Below are 22,521 nucleotides of genomic sequence, written 5' to 3'. Positions count from 1 at the left end.
ATGAAGACCAACATACCATTTGCCTTCTTTACCGCCTGCTGTACCTGCATGCTTACCTTCAGCGACTGGTGTATGAGGGCACCCAGGTCTTGTTGCACATTCCCCTCTCTCAATTTATAGCCATTCAGATAATAATCTGCCTTCCTGTTTTTGCTACCAAAATGGATAACCTCACATTTATCCACATTATACTGCATCTGCCATGCATTTGCCCACTCATTCAGCTTGTCCAAATCACACTGAAGCATCTCTGCATCCTCCTCACAGCTCACCCACCCAGCTTTGTGTCATCTGCAAATTTGGAGATATTACATTTAATTCTCTCTTCTAAATCATTAATATATATTGTGAATAACAGGGTCCCAGCACTGATCCCTGCGGTACCCCACTAGTCACTGCCTGCCATTTCGAACAAGACCCGTTTATTCCTACTCTTTGTTTCCTGTCTGCCAACCAGTTTTCTATCCATCTCAATACACTACCCCCAATCCCATGCGCTTTAATTTTACACGCTAATCTTTTATGTGGGACTTTGTTGAAAGCCTTCTGAAAGTCCAAATAAACCACATCCACTGGCTTACCCTCATCAGCTCCACTAGTTACATCCTCAAAAAATTCCAGTAGATTTGTCAAGCATGATTTCCCTTTCATAAATCCATGCTGACTCTGTCCAATTCTGCCACTATTTTCCAAGAGCTCAACTATTAAATCTTTTATAATGGACTCTAGAATTTTTACCACTACTGACGTCAGGCTGACTGGTCTATAATTCCCTGTTTTCTCTCTACCTCCCTTTAAATAGTGGAGTTACATTAGCTACCCTCCAATCTGTTGGAACTGTTCCAGAGTCTATAGAATCTCGGAAGATGACCACCAATGCATCCACTATTTCTAGGGCCACTTCCTTAAGTACGCTGGGATGTAGATTATCAGGCCCTGGGGATTTGTTGGCCTTCAATCCCATCAATTTCCCCAACACCATTTCCCTACTAACACTGATTTCTTTCAGTTCCTCCCTCTCACTAAACCTTGTGTTCCCCAACATTTCTGGTATGTTATTTGTGGTCCTCTTTCGTGAAGACAGAACGAAAGTATGTATTTAGTTGGTCAGCCATTTCTTTGTTCCCCATTATAAATTCCCCCGTTTCTGACTGTAAGACATTTGTCTTCACCAATCTTTTTCTCTTCACATACCTATAGAAACTTTTACAGTCAGTTTTTATGTTCCCTGCAAGCTTACTCTCGTACTCTATTTTCCTCTTCTTAATCAAACGCTTGGTCCTCCTTTGCTGAATTCTAAAGTGCTCCCAATCCTCAGGTTTGTTGTTATTTTTAGCCAATTTGTATGCCTCTTCCTTGGATCTAATACTATCTCTAAATTCCCTTGTAAGCCATGGTTTGGCCATCTTTTCTGTTTTACTTTTGCGCCAGACAGGAATAAACAATTGTCGCAGTTCACCATGCAGTCTTTGAATGTTTGCCATTGCCTATTCACCGTCATCCCTTTAAGTAACGTTTCCAAATCCATCATTGTCAACTCGTGCCTCATACCATCGTAATTTCCTTTGTTAAGATTCAGAACTCTCGTCTCAGAATCAACTACGTCACTCTCCATCTTGATGAAAAGACCCGTTTATTCCTACTCTTTGTTTCCTGTCTGCCAACCAGTTTTCTATCCATCTCAATACACTACCCCCAATCCCATGCGCTTTAATATTACACGCCAATCTCTTATGTGGGACTTTGTCAAAAGCTTTCTGAAAGTCCAAATAAACCACATCCACTGGCTCCCCCTCGTCAACTCTACTGGTTACATCCTCGAAAAATTCCAGTAGATTTGTCAAGCATAATTTCCCTTTCATAAATCCATGCTGACTCTGTCCGATTCTGCCACTGTTTTCCACGTGCTCAGCTATTAAATCTTTTATAATGGACGCCAGAATTTTCCCCACTACCAAAGTCAGGCTGACTATAATTCCGTTTTCTCTTTGCCTCCTTTTTAAAATAGTGGGATTACATTCGCTACCCTTCAATCTGTAGGAATTGTTCCAGAGTCCATAGAATCTCAGAAGATGACCACCAATGCATCCACTATTTCTAGGGCCACTTCCTTAAGTACTCTGGGATGTAGATTATCAGGCCCCGGGGATTTATCAGCCTTCAATCCCATCAATTTCCCCAACACCATTTCCCTACTAATACTGATTTCTTTCAGTTCCTCCCTCTCACTAAACCCTGTGTTCCCCAGCATTTCTGGTATGTTATTAGTGTCCTCCTTTGTGAAGACAGAACCAAAGTATGTATTTCGTTGGTCAGCCATTTTTTTGTTCCCCATTATAAATTCCCCTGTTTCTGACTGTAAGGGACCTACATTTGTCTTCACCAATCTTTTTCTCTTCACATACCTATAGAAACTTTTAGTCAGTTTTTATGTTCCCTGCAAGCTTACTCTCGTACTCTATTTTCCCCTTCTTAATCAGTCCCTTGGTCCTCCTTTGCTGTATTCTAAACTGCTCCCAATCTTGTTGTTTTTTATGGCCTATTTGTATGTCCCTTCCTTGCATCTAATACTATCTATAATTTCCCTCGTAAGCCATGGTTTGGCCACCTTTCCTATTTTACTTTTGCGCCAGACAGGAATAAACAATTGTCGCAGTTCACCCATGTACTCTTTGAATGTTTGCCATTGCCTATCCACCGTCATCCCTGTAACGTTTCCCAATCCATCATAGCCAACTCGCACCTCATACCATCGTAGCTTCCTTTATTAAGATTCAGGACCCTAGTCTCAGAATCAACTACGTCACTCTCCATCTTGATGAAGAATCCTATCCTATTATGGTTGCTTATCCCCAAGTGGCCTCGCACAACTAGATTGCCAATTATTCCTTTCTCATTACACAATACCCAGTCAAGGCTGTCCTGTTCTCTCGTTGGTTCCTCAATGTATTGGTCCAGAAAAACATCCCGTATGCATTCCAGGAATTCCTCCTCGACGGTATTGTTACTAATTTGATTTGCCCAATCTATATGCATATTAAAGTCACCCATAATTACAGATGCTCCTTTATTACATGCGTCTCTAATTTCCTGTTTAATGCCATTCTCAACATCACCACTCTGGGTGGTTGTAACTTAACTTGCACCAAGTCCCGTTCACCTATCACTTGTACGTTCGCTGACCTACATTGGCTCCTGGTCAAGCAACATCTTGATTTTAAAATTCTCATCCTTGTTTTCAAATCTATACAGGCCTTGCTCCACTCTACCTCTATAATCCATCCAGCTTCTCAACCCGCCAAGTTATCTGCTCTCCTCTAATTCTGGCCTCTCGAGCAACCCAGTGTTAAGTGTTCCACCATTGGTGCCAACATCCTCAGTAACTCTGGAATTCCCTCCCTACACCTCTCTACATTGTTTTCCTCTTTCAAGATGTTCATTAAAACCTACCACTTTGCCCAAGCTTTGCCCTATCACCTTTTGTGGCTCAGTGTCAGGTTTTGTTTATAATGCTTCCATAAAGCGCCTTGGGACATTTTACTACATTAAAGTCACTATATTAACTTAAGTTGTTGTGGTGTCCCATGGAAAGGACTGTACTGTGTACAAGTTAAAATTCTTGCTCACTGAATCATTCTCGTGGCTTATAAAAAACAGGAAATGCTGGAAAACTCAGCAGATCTGGCAGCATCTGTGGAGAGAAAAACAGAGTTAGCGGCTTGAGTTCGTATGACTCTTTGTGGCTTTGTTGATGTCATTACGAGGATGTGCTTTTTAAAAAAAATACAATTTGCACTTCTTCCTTTTCTGGCTGGATTTAAAAAAAAAATCAAACTCTAATCCTGTTAAGATAACGGAGGACTGCCAGTCAGCCACAATATACAACTTGCATTCCACCCAAGTGGGATAAAAAGGGAACAGACATCTCATGTTGGCTTTTACACTATCTTGAAACTCTTCAAAGGTTTCTGAGATGAGACATCAAAATGCAATTACCTGTTCTAAAAAACAATGACTAGAGGAGACACGGATTAATCAAATTCCTCTGGAGCATACAGCCAGAAGGATTTTAAGAACTATTTGCAAAGCCAGAGAGCGCGACTGCTGTATAAAAAGGCTACAAATAAGTGGTTTCTCTCTCTCTCTCTATTGTGCCAGGATTTTCAAAGTAACCATCCTGTGAAGAGAAATCTTTTGGGAATAAAACATGGAAATCTGTTCCATACATACAACTACACCCAGGAAGACAACTGAACAAAATGGCCACAATGTGGGATCATTGCATCAGGATCAGCCAAAGGACAGGTAACTGTATATTCCTTTTATTTATCTTCTTCACGAACTGTAAAAAAAATCTTTAAGCCTACCCTCTTATCCTACCATCTATATGTAGTATGTGTGTGTGGGGGCCCAGGGAACGCATGAGACATGTGAGTGGCGGTTGTTATTTACCTAGTTTTTTTTAAACTTGGTAAGCAATTTTAATATTTTATTCTTTGTCTAAACTCAGAAAACCTGTCTGACGAATTCTTAATAATTTGAAAGTGTACATAATGGGATTCCCGTAATATTTGCAAAGCACATCCTCTCTAAATTCACAAAAAAACCGTGTTATAGTCAGACCTGAACTGGCAGGATAGGGGTGTCATGTTTTTAAACTCTCCTCACATGGTCCTAACACCAACTTTCACAAAGATTGAAGGAAGTACATATGTAACACCAGTGGTCCCAAATTTTGGTTTCCTCCAATTCAGACAAAAATGTTAAAATAAACATTTGGCATCACAGACACACCAGCAGAAATTTAATGACGAGCGAGATCTCTGATCAGCTCAGCAGAGATGTATTCAAATATTAATTCAGTGTCTTGTAGCTCTTAACCCAAATCAATCTTTGGAAACTATATCGAAATCTCAAATAGAATTGTTGTTGAATTAGACATGTTCAGCAGGTCCTGTTTTACTGGTGCTTTCATTTTTGAAAAAAAAAATTAATTTCTGTTTTCTGAAAATAGAAACTTCAAGGTACAACATTCCTCTTAAGAGCCTTCATGAAATTTTCCTCAAAAATCAACACATGCTATACATCTGTTTCTTGGTAGGTACTTACCAGAACAGTCAGAGGACTAGGCAGTTTAAATAAATTCTCAAACAGGAATCCGCATTAAGCTATAAAATTATTTCAGGTTATTAAAACAGTATGAAATAACTGAGCTCTGGGCAATTTAACTCCAATTCCAAGCTTCATTGGGAAAAGTGGAATTGCAGGAAGTCAGCAGTACTCTTTCCCATAACAAATGCCAGGAAAAAAATCCTTCTGTGCACTAGGGTGGTTGTATAACAGAATTTCAAGTAATTTTAGGAAAGTAAAGTGCTTGGATTAATGACAAAAATAAACCCCTAGAGGGCATTTCACAAATGTTTCTTAGTATAAAATGTGAAAACGTACACTTTGATCCTTCCAATTAACCAGGTTGTTTCACTATATGTACACAACTTTTTCTAAAAACACAAATGAATTATAACCAAAACTTGCTGAAATCATAATATACTTTTTAATCAAGATATGCTGACACTAAATATTTATATTAGAAAGTACATGGTAGAGTTATTTACTCTTTTCCAAATTTCGCTTATTAAATTTAAAATATATAGATTTAAAGAAAATATTTATGGATATAGTCTTACATCTCCAAGCGCATATCTGTTTTATTGTCTGAAGTGAAATTTCATTTAAAGTGAAATTTCATTCAAAGTGAAATTCTGGGGTCCTGCACTGTATTTAGTTACCAATGGTTAAATTCAATTTGACTGTTGAACTGAGGTGGCTGAACAATCCATCCAATGAGAATAGAAACATTTCAATTAATTTACAATGCATCATTGTAGCCAGTGCTTGAACTTTTGAAATTAACACATAAGGTATTTACACCACAAATACTTGTCACTGCCTAAAACTGAAATTAGAGACAGAAGAAATGAATCCTTCCAACATTAACTTTTTATTTTATTCAGTCACAAGATGTGGGCATTGCTAGCAAGGCGAGTATTTACTGTCTACTCCACGCCCAATAAAAAAGTGCATTTGTTTTCTTCCTTGTTCTCACCAATTTTCTCCCCACCCCTTGAACAGCTGTAGATTGGAGCTGGGACAAAACACATTAGGAGAAACCCATTTATGTTACTGGAAAACCTACAATCTGCACAGGTTGAGTGGAAATTTCTAATTGGCCTTAGGCTGGATTTAAATTCATTTCTTGACAAATTTAGTTTGAAAAATTGCAGCCCTCCCTCAGAAAAGTAGGGAGAGCATTCTCTTCCTGTGTTCTTTGTGAATGCATGTGGTGACCCAGGAAGAGGATCATCACAAGGACAGTTCAAAACCCTGGAGGCAAACCCTTGCGGAAGGCATCTGTGAGAAAGTGTTGGTTTGGGAGAAAATTCCAAGGTGAGGTCTTGGAGAATGGAAACCCTCGTGTGAAGGACAGAATTTAGTGAGACTGGTTGGCTCATGGCGTGACAAGCGTCTGGAGGGAGTGGAGGAGAGATCCATAGCATCTGGTTGAGGTGACATCTGTCAGTCAGAGTGTGGTGTGTCTGACCACAGGGTGCCATAGGTGTAATGGACTGTGTATTTACTGTGAACATTAAAGTATAAGATAACTTTTGTAACTTGTGTTATCTTTACAAATTTGTATACATCTGTAAAAGGTATAATTGTGGTTGAAGGAGTACTGTAATATAGTTCATCTTTCCTTGTTGAATAAATGTTTTAGTCTTTTGTTAAAAGTTCATCAGCTGACCCCTGTGCCTCTGTTCAGTAGCTACTCTCCATGTATTTAAACAAACAAATAAAAGTTAGGATCTATCAGGCTGCGTGCCACCCTGGGATCGGGCTTGTCCAGGGGTAATCTCAGCTGGGATTATAACAAGTGGGGGCTTGTCCAGGATTTGAAACGAAAACAGGAGGTGATTGGATGCGGAATAATAATTGGTCTGGGACTGGAAATCCTGGACATTGGTGGGATTTGTGAATTCTTTTAACAAGTAGGTGGAAGTAAAGAGCTCCTGGACATAGGAATTGGAGTTGCTGTGAGGTATTATACAGGTTGGAATTTGAAATGGTGTTTGAGGTTGTTAAGACTTTCTTTTTTACAGCTGGAAAATATAACTCTGACTAGTTTACAGAAATTAACCAAGAGGAAGCTGATGGAATTGGCAGATAAATTACAATTTGGATTACCTGCCAAGGTAAGGAAATCAGACATAATTGAAGGTATAGCACAGCACTTAAAGTTGGAAGGAATACCTGAGAGACCAAGTTCTCCAAGGGGTGGGTCGTTGGAATGGGCTCAAATTCAGTTGCAAATGAAAAAGACTGAATTGAGGAAAAGGAAAGAGAAAGGGCATTCCAAAGGGAACAGGCAGAAAGGCAGGACAGAGAAAGAAAACAGGAAAGGGAGTTAGAATTGGTGAGGATAGAAAAGGAGGAAAAAGAAAAAGAGAGACAGAAAATTCCAGCTTAAAATGCTGGCAGTTAAGAAAGAAACACCAGTAGGGGAGGAAGGACTTATTTCCAGATCAGAACCCTGTGGGGAGATATTTAAATTTGTACAAGCTCTTCCAAAGTTTGAGGGAAGGGATATAGAGACATTCTTTATTTCATTTGAAAAGATATCTAGGCAAATGTAGTGGCAAAACTACTTTTACAGTCTAGGTTGGTAGGTAGAGCTCATGACGTTTATGTTTCACTTTCAGAAGAGGTATCAGTGGATTATGTTGCAGTTAAAAAAGGCTATTCTGAGAGCATATGAATTAGTCCCTGAGGCATAGAGGAAGAGATTTCAGAATATAAGGAAACAGCATGGGCAGACCTATACTGAATTTGAAAGGGTAAAGGCAAAGTAATTTTGACAGTTGGATAAGGGCACTAAAGATAGAGACAACATATGAAACTCTTAGGGAAATAATTCTTTTGAAAAATTTAAAGATTCACTTCCTCTTGCGGTTCGAACCCATGTTAAAAACCAGAAGGTTAAAACAGCTAGACAGGCAGCAGAGATGGCCGATGATTATGAACTGGTCAATAAATCTAAACCTTTTTTCCGTCATCCCCATAAACCTGAGAAGGATAGAAGATGGGAAGGTGAAAGGAAGGCAAGTGGGAAGGGAAGGGAAGGGACAATTAGAAATTCTCAGGAAATTTCTCCGCAGACCAGAAAGGAAAGTGCTGATGGTGAAAGTGATATTCAAACGCCCAAGTGTTTTCATTGCAACAAGGTTCCTTCACAATTAAATCAAGAGGACCTTATAGTCAGCTGTGCTGATTGCCAAGTCATTTGCCTGAGATTTCCAAAACTAGAATTTTCACTGTACTGATTTGGATCTTGCAAAATTGCTGATAGGGTTCAATGAAGAGGAATGGGAGGAGGCTCATGTAGAGCATAAACACTGGCATGGACCAGTTGGGCTGAATGACCAGTTTTGCGCTGTAATTCTATGCAAAAATGAAGAGGCTTTTGGGTTCATTCAGAAAACGTCCCGTCACATATTCTGACACTAGCTTGCTATTACCACAGCCAAATTTCTCTGTGAACTTGGGAACATAGGGCTAGGGGGCAGGAGTAGGCCATTCGGCCCTTTGAACCTTCTTCGCCATTCATCATGGCAAATTTAGTTTGAAAAATTGCAGCCCTCCCTCAGAAAAGTAGGGATCATGGCTGATCTAGTTGTTGTCTTAATTCCACTTTCCTTTCTGCCCCCCCTTAATCCTAGACTCCCTTGTCTATCAAAAATCTAATTCTGCCTTGAATAAATTCAATGACCCAGCCTCCACTGCTTTCTGGGGACAAGAATTCCACAGACTTAAACCATGTCCCCAAGTTCCAGTCTCTCCCACAAGTGGAAACATCCTCCTGGTATCTACCCTATCAAGTCCCCTTAGGATCTTTTTTAAATTATTCATTTACGGGATGGGAGCATTGCTGGCTAGGCCAGCATTTATTGCTCATCCCTAATTGCCCTTGAGAAGGTGGTGGTGAGCTGCCTTCTTGAACCGCAGCAGTGCCTGTAGAGTAGTCACACCCACAGTGCTGTTAGGGAATGAACTCCAGGATTTCGACCCAGCGATAGTGAAGGAACGGTGACTATTTCCAAGTCAGGATGGTGAGTGGCATGGAGAGGGAACTTCCAGGTGGTGTTCCCATTTATCTGCTGCCCTTGTCCTTCTAGATGGTAGCAATCGTGGGTTTGGAAGGTGCTGCCTAAGGAGCCTGGATGAGTTTGTTTCAATGAATCACCTCTCTCTTCTAAACTCCAATAGGTATAGGCCCAACCTCTTCAACCTTTCTTCATAGGATAAATGTTCATCCCGGAATGATTCGAGTGAACCTTCTTTGTACTGCTACTAATGCAATTAAATATTTTTTCAAATAAGGAGACCAAAACAATACACAGTATTCCTGATGTGGTCTCACCAATGTCCTATACAGCTGCAGTAAAACTTGCCTACTTTTATATTCCACTCCCCTTGCAATAAACGCCAACATTACATTTGCCTTCCTAATCACTTGCTGTACCTGCATACTAACTTCTTGTGATTCATGTATCAGGACACCCAGATCCCTGTACCACCAAGTTCCACGATCTCTCTCCATTTAAATAGTACATTGATCTATTCTTCCCGTCAAAGTGGGCAAGTTCACATTTTCTCACATCATGCTCCATCACCAAATTTTTGCCCACTCACTTAACCTGTCTATATCCCTTTACAGGCTCTCTACCTCCTCTTGACAATTTACCTTCCTACCTACCTTGATGTCATCAGCAAACTTAGCTACCATACCATCGGTCCCTTCATCCAAGTCATTGATATAGATTGTAAATAGTTGAGACCCCAGCATTGATCCCTGTGGTACTAGTTACAGCTTGAGAAAGATCCATTTATCCCTACTTTCTGCTTCCTGGTAGCTAACAAATCCTTTATCAATGCTAGTATATTATCCCCTATTCTACATTCTCTTATCTTGCGTCGTAATCTTTGATGTGGCACCTTATCAAATGCCATCTGAAAATCCAAGTACACCACTTCTGCAGGTTGACCTTTATCTACCTTGCTTGTTGCTTCCTCAAAAAATTCTAATAGATTAGAAAAACATGATTTCCCTTTCACGAAGCCACATGGACTCTGCCTGACCACATTATGATTTTCTAAGCATCCTGCTAATAATGGGTTCTAGCAATTTTCTTACGACAGATGTTAGCTAACTGCTCTATAGTTTCCTGCTTTCGGTCTCCCTCATTTTCTTGAATAAACATGTTGCGTTAGCTACTTTTCGATCCACTGGGACCCTTCCAGAATCCAAGGAATTTTGGAAGATTATAACCAATGCATATATTATCTCTGCAGCCACTTCTTTTAAGACCCTAGGATGCAGGCCATCTTGTCCTGGGAATTTGTCAGACTTTAGGTTTAATAGTTATCCCAGCATCTTTGCCCTTGTGATAGTGATTGTGTTCAGTTCCTTCCCCTCCATTCCCTTTTGATTTTCAAGTATCTTTGGGAAATTTTCTAGGTCTTCTATAATGAAGACAGAAACAAAGTACCTTTTCAACGCCTCCACCTTTTCTTTTTTTCCCATTATCAATTCCACAGACTCACTCTTTAAGAGGACCAACATAAGCTTTAGTTACTCTTTTCCCATTTAAGCGCTTGTAGAAATTCTTACTGTCTGTTTTTATATTGCTAGCTATCTTTTTGTCATACTCAACTTTCCCCCTCTATTATGGTTCTTAAAATCTGTCCAATCTCCTGACTTACCACTAATCTTTGTAGATTTGTACAGTGTTTCTTTCAGTGTGATACTATCCTTAACTTCCTTATTTAGCCAAGGATGATGCATTCTTCTCTTTCTTTCTCACTGGGGTAAATCTTTGCTGCGAGTTATTAAATATTTCCTTAAAAGTCTGCCACTGCATCACTACTGTTCTACCTTTTAAATTAGTTTCCCAGTTCATTTTAGCTAGCTCTGCTTTCATACCATTAAACTTTTAATCAGGTTGAAAACACTAGTCTAACACCTACACTTGTCCCCTTCAAGCTGAACAAGAAATTCTATCATGTTATGCTTGCTGTCACCTAGAGGCTGGGTTAGGGTAGGAAAGAATCAGCCAGGTTTCCTACTCAATACATTCACCTGGTAACTGTTGTTGGACAAAGGCAGAATCTGTCCCAACTGTGATGATCCTGCCCAGAAGCAGTCTGCCAACACTTTTTTTCCCCCCTACACAAAAAAGCATGACCACTCGGGTGAGGCAATGGAGCATGTCAGTTGCCTGTGGATAGAAGTCCAGGAACGGGCCAGGATGCAAATCAAAAGAATTCAGGAAAATACAAAATTCTATTGTTAAAAGGTTTTACCAATCTCTTCCAACACACAGCAAAATACTTTGATGCAAATGTCACAGTTCAAAGAAGTAATTTTGTGTATTATTTTATGTGATGATGTTCAATAATACACCATTAAAAAATTCAGTGTTGAGGTACAGAACTGATAAATCAGATGATGCTATCTTGGCCCAGCTTTTATTTTTTCAACACAATTTATTTTAAAAAAGCAAACTACTGAGGATGCTGGAAATCTGAAATAAAAACGGAAAATGGTGGAGTTCCAAAGAAGAGTCCCATGGGACTTGAAAAGTTAACTCTCTTTCTCTCTCTACAGATGCTGCCAGGCATGCTGAGCTTCTCAAGCATTTTCTGTTTTTATCCTTAAAAATATAGTTTGTTGCAGTTAAATATTTAAAGATGTTGACAAATTTCTCTCACCTGGCCAAAGTTGAAGTAGATAATGCAATACTTCTATGTGCTTCTTGAAGTCCAGCGCACTGGCCAACTCCTCTGAGTCTGTAAAAACCCTGTGGCTATGGTTGGAAGTCTCCTGACGCTGACTTAGAAGCACTGGGCCAAAACATACTGCCAAGTTCTGGCAGGTCATCTTATTCACCTCATGGTATGAAGCTACAAGTTTGAGGTGATCCAGTAGCATTTTCAGTGTTGCCTAAGACAGAAAATACATAGGATTTGCAATGTACAACTGAAGAAAAAGCAGAAATCACAACATCAACTCAAAGGGTGATAGCTTAAAGTTTGCAAAGCAGCACAGTGAAGTGGTGCTTAAACATGATGGCCTGGACATTCAGACTTGCATGTTGGGGATGTGGGGGAACACAATGATTGATGCCTGAATGGTAAGATCCATAACGTCCCATATATTGGCCTTTGGGCCTCACTGTAGTGAGGAAAACATGGCAGAGCAGACCACTGATGAAGACTATCTCCTTCTGGCTTCATTCAATTCAGTTAACATCTTCTTTGTTACAGGCAGTTGTAGGACTCATTTCCAAGTGCAGCCTGTGATGGGGCAGGCTACCTGAGGGCTAATTAATTTCTGTTTCAGGCATGGGTAAAGGACAGCTTGTTTATCCTTACTCAAGTTTGGAGAGTTTCACGCTTTTAGCTGGCAGTGTGCACAGACTTCTTGCCTGCCTTAAGCATCCACAGAGTGACCAAAAAAAATGGGCACTATCTGATGTAAATTTAGGTCAATGAATTTTATTCAATACTATGAAATGGAAACTTTTAAAAACTATTTTGTGGATGCTTTTAGAAATCAGCAATTAATAAGGCAAAACCTATTTATTAACTGGATATATTTTCAAGTAAAAGTGATAAACTTGTCAACCAGGTTGTTCTTAAACCTAGCAAAATAGCTTCAAGTCTGTTAGCTTGCAAAGTTAAACATTAAACAAAATATCCAAATTATGTGGTTTTAGAAAAAACTTTTCAGTAAGAGTAAACAAAATTTCAAGCATCTCTGTTTTACTTCACAGATGCGCACTTTAATAAATGGCATTAGATGTACAAGAAGGAACACAGCTGCACGACAGAAGTCATCGGAAATAACCATTTAATGTCCTACAACAGACTTCCTTTATAAGGGTCTCAAATATATCACAGCCTTTAATATAAAAAGCCACTGTGAGCTCTCACAAAGAGAGAGTCATTATTAAACACCCTTCATGGTTTGTGAAGCCAGCTTCTTAAAAGGGAGCCCGCTTAAATACATATAAGTCATTCTCAGAAATGACACACTCTGCACTTATTTCAAGTACTTCTAATTTTATGGACTGGATTAAACAAAAATATTTTGTGAAACTCTGCATTAAACTAGTTTAATTCACTGTATAAAGCAGACTGATTTTCAAATTCAAGCAGGAATGGAAGTCGCTTACAGTACCTAAATACCAGCAAATCTTTCATCCCAGAAAGTCATCCCACTTAATTTTAGATTATTGCTGGCATCCAAAGAATGCAAAAGGAACAAAAGCAGTGATAAGAATGTTTGAGCTGCGTCAGTGTAAAGCACATCAATAATGTGACATGATGGCACTGCAAATATACTCCAGATCTCCTGGATTCAATCACAGCACAGCCCCAACAGCAAACTAAAAAGGTTCATACTGAATAGCAGCCCTGAAGTATAAGAAATTTCTGAACTCAAACCTTCTTCCTTTTAAGTTTTGAAATGATAACTACTTTCGACCCAAAACCAAGAAATCTTGCAAATGCTGAATATGCATTTCAGCTTTCAATCAATCCTGAGCCATTATTCACATGAAAAAATAATCAAACACATTGTAACTAAAGGGCATGAAGGATTTTTTACAAATAAGTTACTAATTGTACATTACTTCAGAACCTCAGTTAAATATTGTTGGGATTAGTCTACTATTTGTAATGGATAATAAACATTTAAACCATGACAGTGACGGAAACAGGACTAAACTCTTAACTGAAATTTCCACGCTCATTAAAAGTCAAAACTGGTGATTGGGAAAGATGACAATCCTGGCAAGAAATCAAGATACCAGCCACATGGGTGAACAGAATTCTTAACTGGTTGTAACACTGAACACTACCAATAATCCATAATTAGCCATAGTCCGTGAGGGGCCGTAAGCATCTCTCTTTGTTTACTGTAATTCTGCGCGCCACAGTCATTCCTCCCTCCGTCCAGTTTCTGATGCTGTCTACCCATCCAGACCTTCACCAACCTGGCTTGTTCTTTCTGATGTTGCACCTTCTATTGTCACCAACACCAATCTCCCGCCCTACCTTTTCCAGTGGTTATACTTTCTCAATTTCAGCTTCTTCACTTCAGCTAAAAGCCCATGAGATGATTTTCCCGTGTACAAATTCATTGGTTCATCGCTTTGTCCAGCTGATTCTAAGGGCCCTTCACCAGAGCCATACTTCAAAGCTGCAATCGTCTTCTCATAACCTTATTGAGAGTTCACACCCATACTGTGCAATGCTCCATACCAGGGATTTTACAAGTTGCCTTTTCAAGTGCAAGCCAGTGTTGGATGTTCTCCATACTTCATTCAGATGATGAGTTGTAGACCAGGAAATTGCTAGCCTTGGCTTGATTTCAGTGCTGCTATCCCAGTTTGTGGTCACTGTCAAGCCCAGAAATTGAAATTGATCCACGTTTGCAGATTGAAGTGTCACACTGCTCTCAGCAAGAATCATTGAGTGTGTCTTGTGGTTACGGGATAAGGTATGTGTTACAGAGTTTTGGATCAACGGAAGTTTTTGGGTGTAGAAGACATCCAGGCAGGTACTGGAGGTGATGTCAGGTGGATGAAATTTTAAGCAGAGGCCTTGAGGAGGGAGAGATGGCAGGTAGCTTTACAGAGGTGGAAGTAGGATTTCGAAGTAATATAAAGGATATGTGGTCAGAAGCTCAATTCAGGGTAAACAGTCTGGTTCAATCTGAGACAAGGGCCAGTAGAGGTGTGGCGAGGTTATGAGATTGTTGCAGGGGTTGAAGACAATGGCTTCAGTCTTACGAGTGTTTAGGTTTAGGAAATTGTAACTCATCCAGGACTGCATGTCAGACAAGCAGACTGAAAGGCAACAGAATAGACAGGACAGGTGGTGGTGTAGCAGAGCTGGGCATTGTCAATAGACATGCGGTAGTTGATTCCATGTCTTCAGAGACTACCAGCAAAGGATAGCACACAGATGGGGGAAGGGTTAAGAATATATTCCTTAACAACTCCAAAGGCAGTGGTGAAGGGGAAAGAAGCCAACTTAAGATACTCTGATTAAGATTGGATAGTTAAAAGTGGAACAAAGGAAGAGCAGTCCCAGTGAGCCAGACAACAGAGGACAGGCATCAGAGGAGGATGGTGTGGCCAACCATATAAAAGCAGCAAGGTCAACAAGGACAAGTTGGGATAGCATGACACAGTCAAAGGAGGTGTCATTGTTTGTGATTCTGTTTAAAAGGGAATTCATTAATCATAAATACACCTTCCAAGTTTTATAAAGCAAGGATTTATTCATCAAGCTTACCGAGTCTGCTCTGTTACAATGCAAGCAGAAATGTAAATTAAGTATAATTGTTAAAATTAATTTTACTTCCGAGTACGTTTGAACATTTTATCTAATTCTGAGAAGAGTTCTTTGAGGAGGTGACAGCTATGGTGGATGGGGCATGTAGTGAATGTGATGTATAGACACTTTGGGGACTAAACAAACTGGAGAATACTGAGAAGATAAGAGTTGTGGAATTAGGGGGAACTGGTTGAATGGAGGGAGGGAACAGAAAGGCAGTTTTGCAGATTGGTAGAAAGTGGGTAGTGTTGTCTCACAGGATTTTGTTCTGGGATTGTTTTTGTTCACTGTGTATATCAGGGATTAGGATCTGGAGGAAAGTGTGTCTAAATCTGCAACTACACTAAAACAGGAGACATAGTGAATAATGTTTGAGGACTATAAGTAAGCTACAAGGTGGTGTTGATAAGATTGTGAAATCAGGAAAAGAAAAAGTGTCATTAAAACTAAAATGTACCATCATATTATAAGGGAGGATTTGGCGATATGGAAGAATTGAAGGGTTTAGGGGTTTCAAATTCACATACATTAGAGATAGTACTTCAAATGGATAAGATCATTGAAAAGGCAAATTGAACATTGGGATTTACAGCAAAATAAATAGAATTTAATAATTAAGATGCAATGGTAGATCTACATGAAACTCAATAAGACCACAGTTTAATAATGTGCAATTTTGGGCTCTAGATCACATGCAAGATGTTGAGACAAGACAGTCATATTGAGGGTCATTAGAATACTGTCTGGTTTGGGCCACAGTTCTCAGGTGACAAGAAAGATACTGTCCAAGAATTATCAAGACTTACAGTGGGCATTATTACCAGCTATGGCTCACTTCAACATTTTACAAAATCTATAGTGTCATGGGATCAAAGGGTTACAAATTCATTCATTCTTCACTTTGTCTCTCAGTGAATCTGCACAGAACCTTGATATTTATCAATTTATGTGGCAACAAACATAGTCATGCACAATGTTTTGACATCACAGAAGTTTTAAAGCTTTGATCATTTCACTTTCATTTGATTGTGGTCCTGGAAACCAGCTATCAGCCAAGGCTTCAGTCGAAAGCACAATGAAACTGTATTTTATCTGAATCCTCTGCTCCACTTCCATAACTAAATTTAGGACTTTGGATAAAGTTAATAATTTCAATTCAGCTCATTACTTCCTTCAAAACTCTTCAATCCTTGGGTAGAATCGTTTTATTTAAAGGTTTCATTGTCAAACATTCATAGAGCATTTGTTTCAGTTTATAATCCGATATCAGTTTATTTATCCATAGGATTTTACATGTAAGATTTTCTTCAGTCACTTATAACAATAAACAAGCTACAAAATCACAACTGAAATGTGAAGTTTTATTTACAATATCACAGTCACACAGTTTTATGGTCCTGTCCTCCTCTTTATAAATACTACATCCAAACTGGCTAGTCATCAACACCTCAATAGTCAGTATTCAACAATATTCAACTGTAATAAAATTACTGAAGGGCAAATTAATCAACTCAATATGGAATTGGATTAAAAGGGTGCACAGATGGAAAAATTATGGCTACAGTCCGATAGCCCTTTCTTCAAGCAAGGCTGAATGCCAGAAGCACAGGATCACCAAATTTAATCTCTAAATGTCTTCCCATGCCTTTAAGCTTTACTGCATACTTATTAGAAACAATCTCTTCTACTAAAATTATTTCATCATTTAAGTGTATATCTCACATATTTATGTAACGATTGTAGCAATATAGAGCACAATCATTAATGTAACTCTCAGTATCAAATAATGGCAAAAAACACAATCTTTCTCCAATACACTGCAGTTTTCCTCAAATATTATAATTATGAATTAGCCAGTTCATATTTGGATTAATATTTTGAAGCTTAACAGGGATTCCATCACTTTTCTGACTGTAAGTAAACAAAAATAATGGGAAAGGATACATGTCTAAATGTTGTGTGCGGCATTAGACTAGAAGAGACAGTAACTGGACTCTCAGTACTTACATTTCCCTTTTTGTTCTCCAAACCTTAATCAATTCTAAATAGTATAATTTTATTCAGACACAGGCTCTTCATGCTTACCTTCTCCACTTCAGGCAGACAGTCCAAGAGACCAACTGTGTATTCGGAGTCACTGAAGTCATTCTCACATCCAGAAGAGGTAATCTTGAGGGGTTGCTTAGCCATGGTATCTAAAACTGCTTCATACAGCTGCTTTGTTATCAAAGGAGATGGCAGTTCCCTCAAATAATCCTTGAGAACACCTGTATGTGTTGAAAAGAAGAACCAATGAGGTCACCTGTCTTGTATGTATTTGCTCAAAACATTTAGGAATGACAAACAAGTTTCTAGAATCCTTTCACTACTCACTAGTAAGCATGCAGAAAAGCTCAAAGACATGGTAAGACATTTGCAAATTAAACTTAGTGACTGTGTACACAAGGAGTGGCATACAAAATGCTGGTATTGGCAAATTTCATCTCAAATACTGGGCAATATTTTTTTTTTTAAAAAGAACAGCTAAAAAGAACTGCCCATAAATATATTTATTTAAAAGTTCCAACGGTCTCAACGTATCAACAGTCAGAGACACCAATAAGTACAGAGCCAGCCGGGCTAAAGAGAATATAAATTGCAAAAAGATTCCAAAAATTCACATCCATCCAGAGTGAAAGCAGATGGAGGAAAAAATTACATGAGAATGCCATAACTAAAGCTGGTTAGTGTTCAACATCAGATACTTTTGAAATGTCAAAATCGAGTCAGAACTTTGGGTTTCTTTGAATTCGCTACTTGCATTCCCAAGGCTTCTCAGAGGTGTAGACAAACAAAAATGGCTACCAGCCAAAAAGGAGTAAACTTGGTCAAAGACACATTTTAAGGAGGGTTTTAAGCAGCGAGAGGGAGGTGAAAATGCAGGCCAGTTTAGGGAGGAAATTCCAGAGCCTGACTGGCAATGGTGGAGCAAGGATATAAGATTAGAAGCTTAGATCAGGATTGATTAGGATAAGGATCAAAGACAGTCAATAGCTGGAGAGAGGGTTAAAATCGATAGCAATGAAATAGAGTTTGTGGTGGGTGTCAAAGATGATGGCTTCCGTTCTCCCAATGTTTAACTGGTACTAAACAACAATAACATCACGAGAAAGTAACTGACCATGTAAAACTATATAAATGCAACTTTTACCTTGAGTGTCTATAAATCACGTTATATACAAGTTCCTAAATTTTATCCCCAGTTTGTGCTCAGTTGTCTAAACCGGGCAGTGCTAGGGGCACTATTACTCCCAGTTCTCTTGGGTTAGGTAGGAGAAATTGACTAAGGTTCCCACTTCTGCTCTCTAATACTTGCTGGATGTCCATGAGGGAACATCAGGCAAGCCCACAATTGGGGCTAGATAGAGGCAATCAGTCTGCCACAACTCATTGCAAATGTTGCCACATAAATAGATTCAAGGTTGTTATGGAAAAGGACAAAGATGGGCCAGAAATCAGAGCTCTAAATTGGGGGGAGGTCAATTTTAATAAGATCAGATATGATTAGGCCAGAGTGGACTGGGAGCAGCTACTTTTAGGTAAATCTGTGACAGAGCAGTGGGACTCATTCAAGAAGGAAATAGGGAGTAAAGGACCTACATATTCCAATAAAGACAAAGGGTGGGACCAACAAATCCAAGGAACCCTGGATGTCGAGGGATATACAGGATTGGATGAAGAGAAAAGGGGAAGCTTATGGCAGATACCGAGGGCTCAAAATAGCGGAAGCCCTAGAGGAGTATAGAATGTGTAGGGGGGGGGGAAACTTAAAAAGGAAATTAGGAGAGCAAAAAGGGGGCATGAAAAAACATTGGCAGGTAAAATAAATCAAAATCCAAAGTTATTTTACAAGTGCATTAAGAGTAAGAGGATAACTAGGGAAAGAGCTCATTAAGGACCATACTGGTAATGTGTGTGTGGAGCTGGAAGATGTAGGTAGGGTTCTAAATGAATACTTTGTGTTGGTGTTCACAAGTGAGAGGGATGACGTGGGTATGGAATTCAGGTAGAAGGACTGTGATATAATTAAAGAAAATAGAAAGGGAGGAGGTTCTAAGTGGTCTGGCAGCCTTAAAGGTAGATAAATCTCCAGGCCCAGATGAAATGTATACCAGGCTGTTGGGTGAGGCAAGGGAGGAGATAGCAGGGGCGCTGGCAATTTTCAATACCTCTCTGGCCACAGGAGGGGTGCCAGAGGACTGGAGGACAGCCAATGTGGTACCGTTATTCAAGAAGGAAGGAAGGAATAAACCAGGAAACTACAGGCCAGTCAGTCTAACCTCAGTGGTGGGGAAAATATTGGAAGCAATTCTGAGGGACAGAATTAATCTACACTTGGAGAGGTAGGAATTAATCAAGGACAGGTAGCATGGTTTTGTTAAGGGGAGGTCATGTTTGACCAATTTGATTGAATTTTTCGAAGACATGACCAGGTGTATAGATGAGGGCAATGCATTTGATGTAGTTTACCTGGACTTCAGCAAGGCTTTTGATAAAGTCCCGCATGGGAGATTGATAACGAAGGTAAGAGCCCATGGGAGCCGAGGCAATTTTGCAAATTGGATCCAGAATTGGCTGAGTGGCAGGAAGCAGAGGGTGATGGTTGAGGGATGTTTTGTGACTGGTAGCCTATGTCCAGCGGGGCTCCACAGGGATCGGTGTTGGGTCCCTGGCTGTTTGTGGTATATATAAATGATTTAGACTTGAATGTAGGAGGGTTGATCAGTAAGTTCGCGGATGACACGAAAATTGGTGGGGTGGTAAATAGTGAGGAGGATAGCCTCAGATTACAGGAGGATGTAGACGGGCTGGTCACATGGGCTGATCAGTGGCAAATGGAATTAAGTCCGGGTAGTGTGAGGTGATACACTTGGGCAGGACAAACAAGGCATGGGAATACACGATGAATGGTAGGACCCTGGGAAGTACCATGGATCAGAGGGACCTTAGTGTACATGTCCACTGGTCCCTTAAGGTAACAGGACAGGTAGATAAGGTGGTTAAGAAGGCATATGGGATACTTGCCTTTATTAGCTGAGGCATAGAATATAAGAGCATGGAGGTTATGCCGGAACTGTATAAAACGCTGGTTAGGCCACAGCTAGAGTACTGCGTGCAGTTCTGGAATCCGCATTATAGGAAGGATGTGATTGCACTAGAGAGGGTGCACAGGAGATTTACCAGGATGTTGCCTAGGCTGGAGAGTTTTAGTTATGAGGAGAAATTGGATAGACTAGGGTTACTTTCCCAGGAGCAGAGAAGATTGAGGGGGACATGATTGAGGAGTATAAAATTATGAGGGGCATAGATAGGGGAGACATGAAGGAACTTTTTCCCTTGGTGGAGGGATCAATAACCAGGGGGCATAGATTTAAGGCAAGGGGCAGGATGTGTAGAGGGGATGTGAGGAAGAATTTTTTCACCCAGAGGTTGGTGGGAATCTGGAACTCACTGCCTGAAAGGATGGTAAGAGGCAGAAACCCTCATACATTTAAGAAGTATTTGGATGTGCACTTGTGATGCTATGGCATACAAGGCTATGCCTAGTGCTGGAAAATGGGATTAGAATAATTAGGTACTTGTTTGACCAGCGGAGACTCAATGGGCCAAAGGGCCTTTTTCTGTGCTGTAGACCTCTATGACTCTAAATAGTTGAGGAAGAGAGTATGAACAAAAATTTACAAAAGATAACTGCTATTTTTACAAACATGTTGCGGAAAGAAGTGACAATGGGAAAACGCAGACCCATTAAAGACAGATGCAGGTGATAAAATGTATAATAAAGAAATGACAAGCTTATTAAGTGAATCAGTTGGCTTCAGTTTTCACTGGAGGAAGATGACAAAGTATCAGTGGTACAAGGAAACCTAATAGTTAGTCAAGGTGTGGAACTAGTTCAATTTGATGCAAGTAAAACAATGTTGAGAAAATAATAGGATTTTAAGGCAGGCAAATCTCAATGATCTGATAGCTCTCACCCTAGGCTGGAAGAAATAGATGGGGAAATTGCTGATACTTTCATCCCGATTCAGGAATTTTGCCACTGGATTCGAGAATGGCAAATGTCACTTCTGTTAAGACAGGTAGGAGGGAGAAACCCAGAAAATACAGAGCTGTCAGTTTACTATCAGTTATAGGAAATTTAATGGAATCCATCAGGGAAAGTGTGACTGAGCACTAGAACAAGTACAAACTGATCAGAGTCAATGTGAGTGTGAAGAATAGGCCATTTCTGACTGATCTAGTTAATTTTTATTATGGAGGAGATGACTAACATGGTGGTCAGGGGAGCACCTATAAATATTGTCTATATGGACTCCAGAAGGCATAGATAGATTACGGCAAAGGAGGTTAATAGCAAAAATTAAAAAGCATGGAGTAGAAAGTAATTTTCAGACAGGAGCGAGCAATTGGTTGGGAAGCAAAAGGTAGAGAGAAGGGATAAACGGAATGTACTTTTGTTTGGCAGGATATGACAAGTTATTACCCAGGAATCTGTACTCATATATAACATGGTGAAGGAATAAAGTTGTACATCCATGTTTGCAGGTGACACCAAGTTAGCAGTTAAGTTGTGTGGATGGAAGTAGCAAGTTACAATTTACCATATTAGGCGAGTAGGAAAAACTATGGCAGATGGAGGTCAATGTGGGTAAGTACAAGTTTATCCTCTTTGGACCAAGAAAGATAAATCAAATTATTTTCTTAACGGCTAGAGACTAGAAACTGGAGGAGCAAAGGCATTTTGGTATCCAGGTAAATAAGTCACAAAGGTAGCACAGGTACAAAAAGTAATCAGAAAGGCTAATGGAGTATTGACCTGTATCTCATGAGGCCAGGATTACAAAGTGGTGGAAATGATGCTTCAGTTGTCTAGAGCCTTGGTCTGATCCCATCTGGAGTACTGTGTTTAGTTTTGGGTATCATACTTAAGGATACATTGGCTTTAGAGGGAACAGATAGTGTCTGACAAACTTGATTGATTTATTTGATGAAATAAAGGAGGGATGATGAAAGCAG

General features: G+C 39.7%; 1 protein-coding gene across 2 annotated transcripts in view; it reads right to left on the bottom strand.

Annotated features, from left to right (window-relative positions):
- The window catches only part of syde2 (synapse defective 1, Rho GTPase, homolog 2 (C. elegans)), a 126,405-nt gene that overhangs the window by 6,455 nt on the left and 97,429 nt on the right, over window positions 1–22,521 (bottom strand). For both annotated transcript variants that reach the window (XM_078560660.1, XM_078560662.1), the window contains exons 5-6: window positions 17,548–17,729; window positions 11,827–12,058 (exon numbers count right to left, since the gene is read on the bottom strand). In XM_078560660.1, the coding sequence (XP_078416786.1) occupies window positions 11,827–12,058; window positions 17,548–17,729 (414 nt within the window). The remainder of the gene's footprint in view (window positions 1–11,826; window positions 12,059–17,547; window positions 17,730–22,521) is intronic.

The sequence above is a fragment of the Cetorhinus maximus genome, chromosome 17 (genome assembly GCF_964194155.1).
Source record: "Cetorhinus maximus chromosome 17, sCetMax3.hap1.1, whole genome shotgun sequence".
Lineage (NCBI taxonomy): Eukaryota > Metazoa > Chordata > Chondrichthyes > Lamniformes > Cetorhinidae > Cetorhinus > Cetorhinus maximus.
This window is presented reverse-complemented; position numbering and strand designations above follow the sequence as displayed.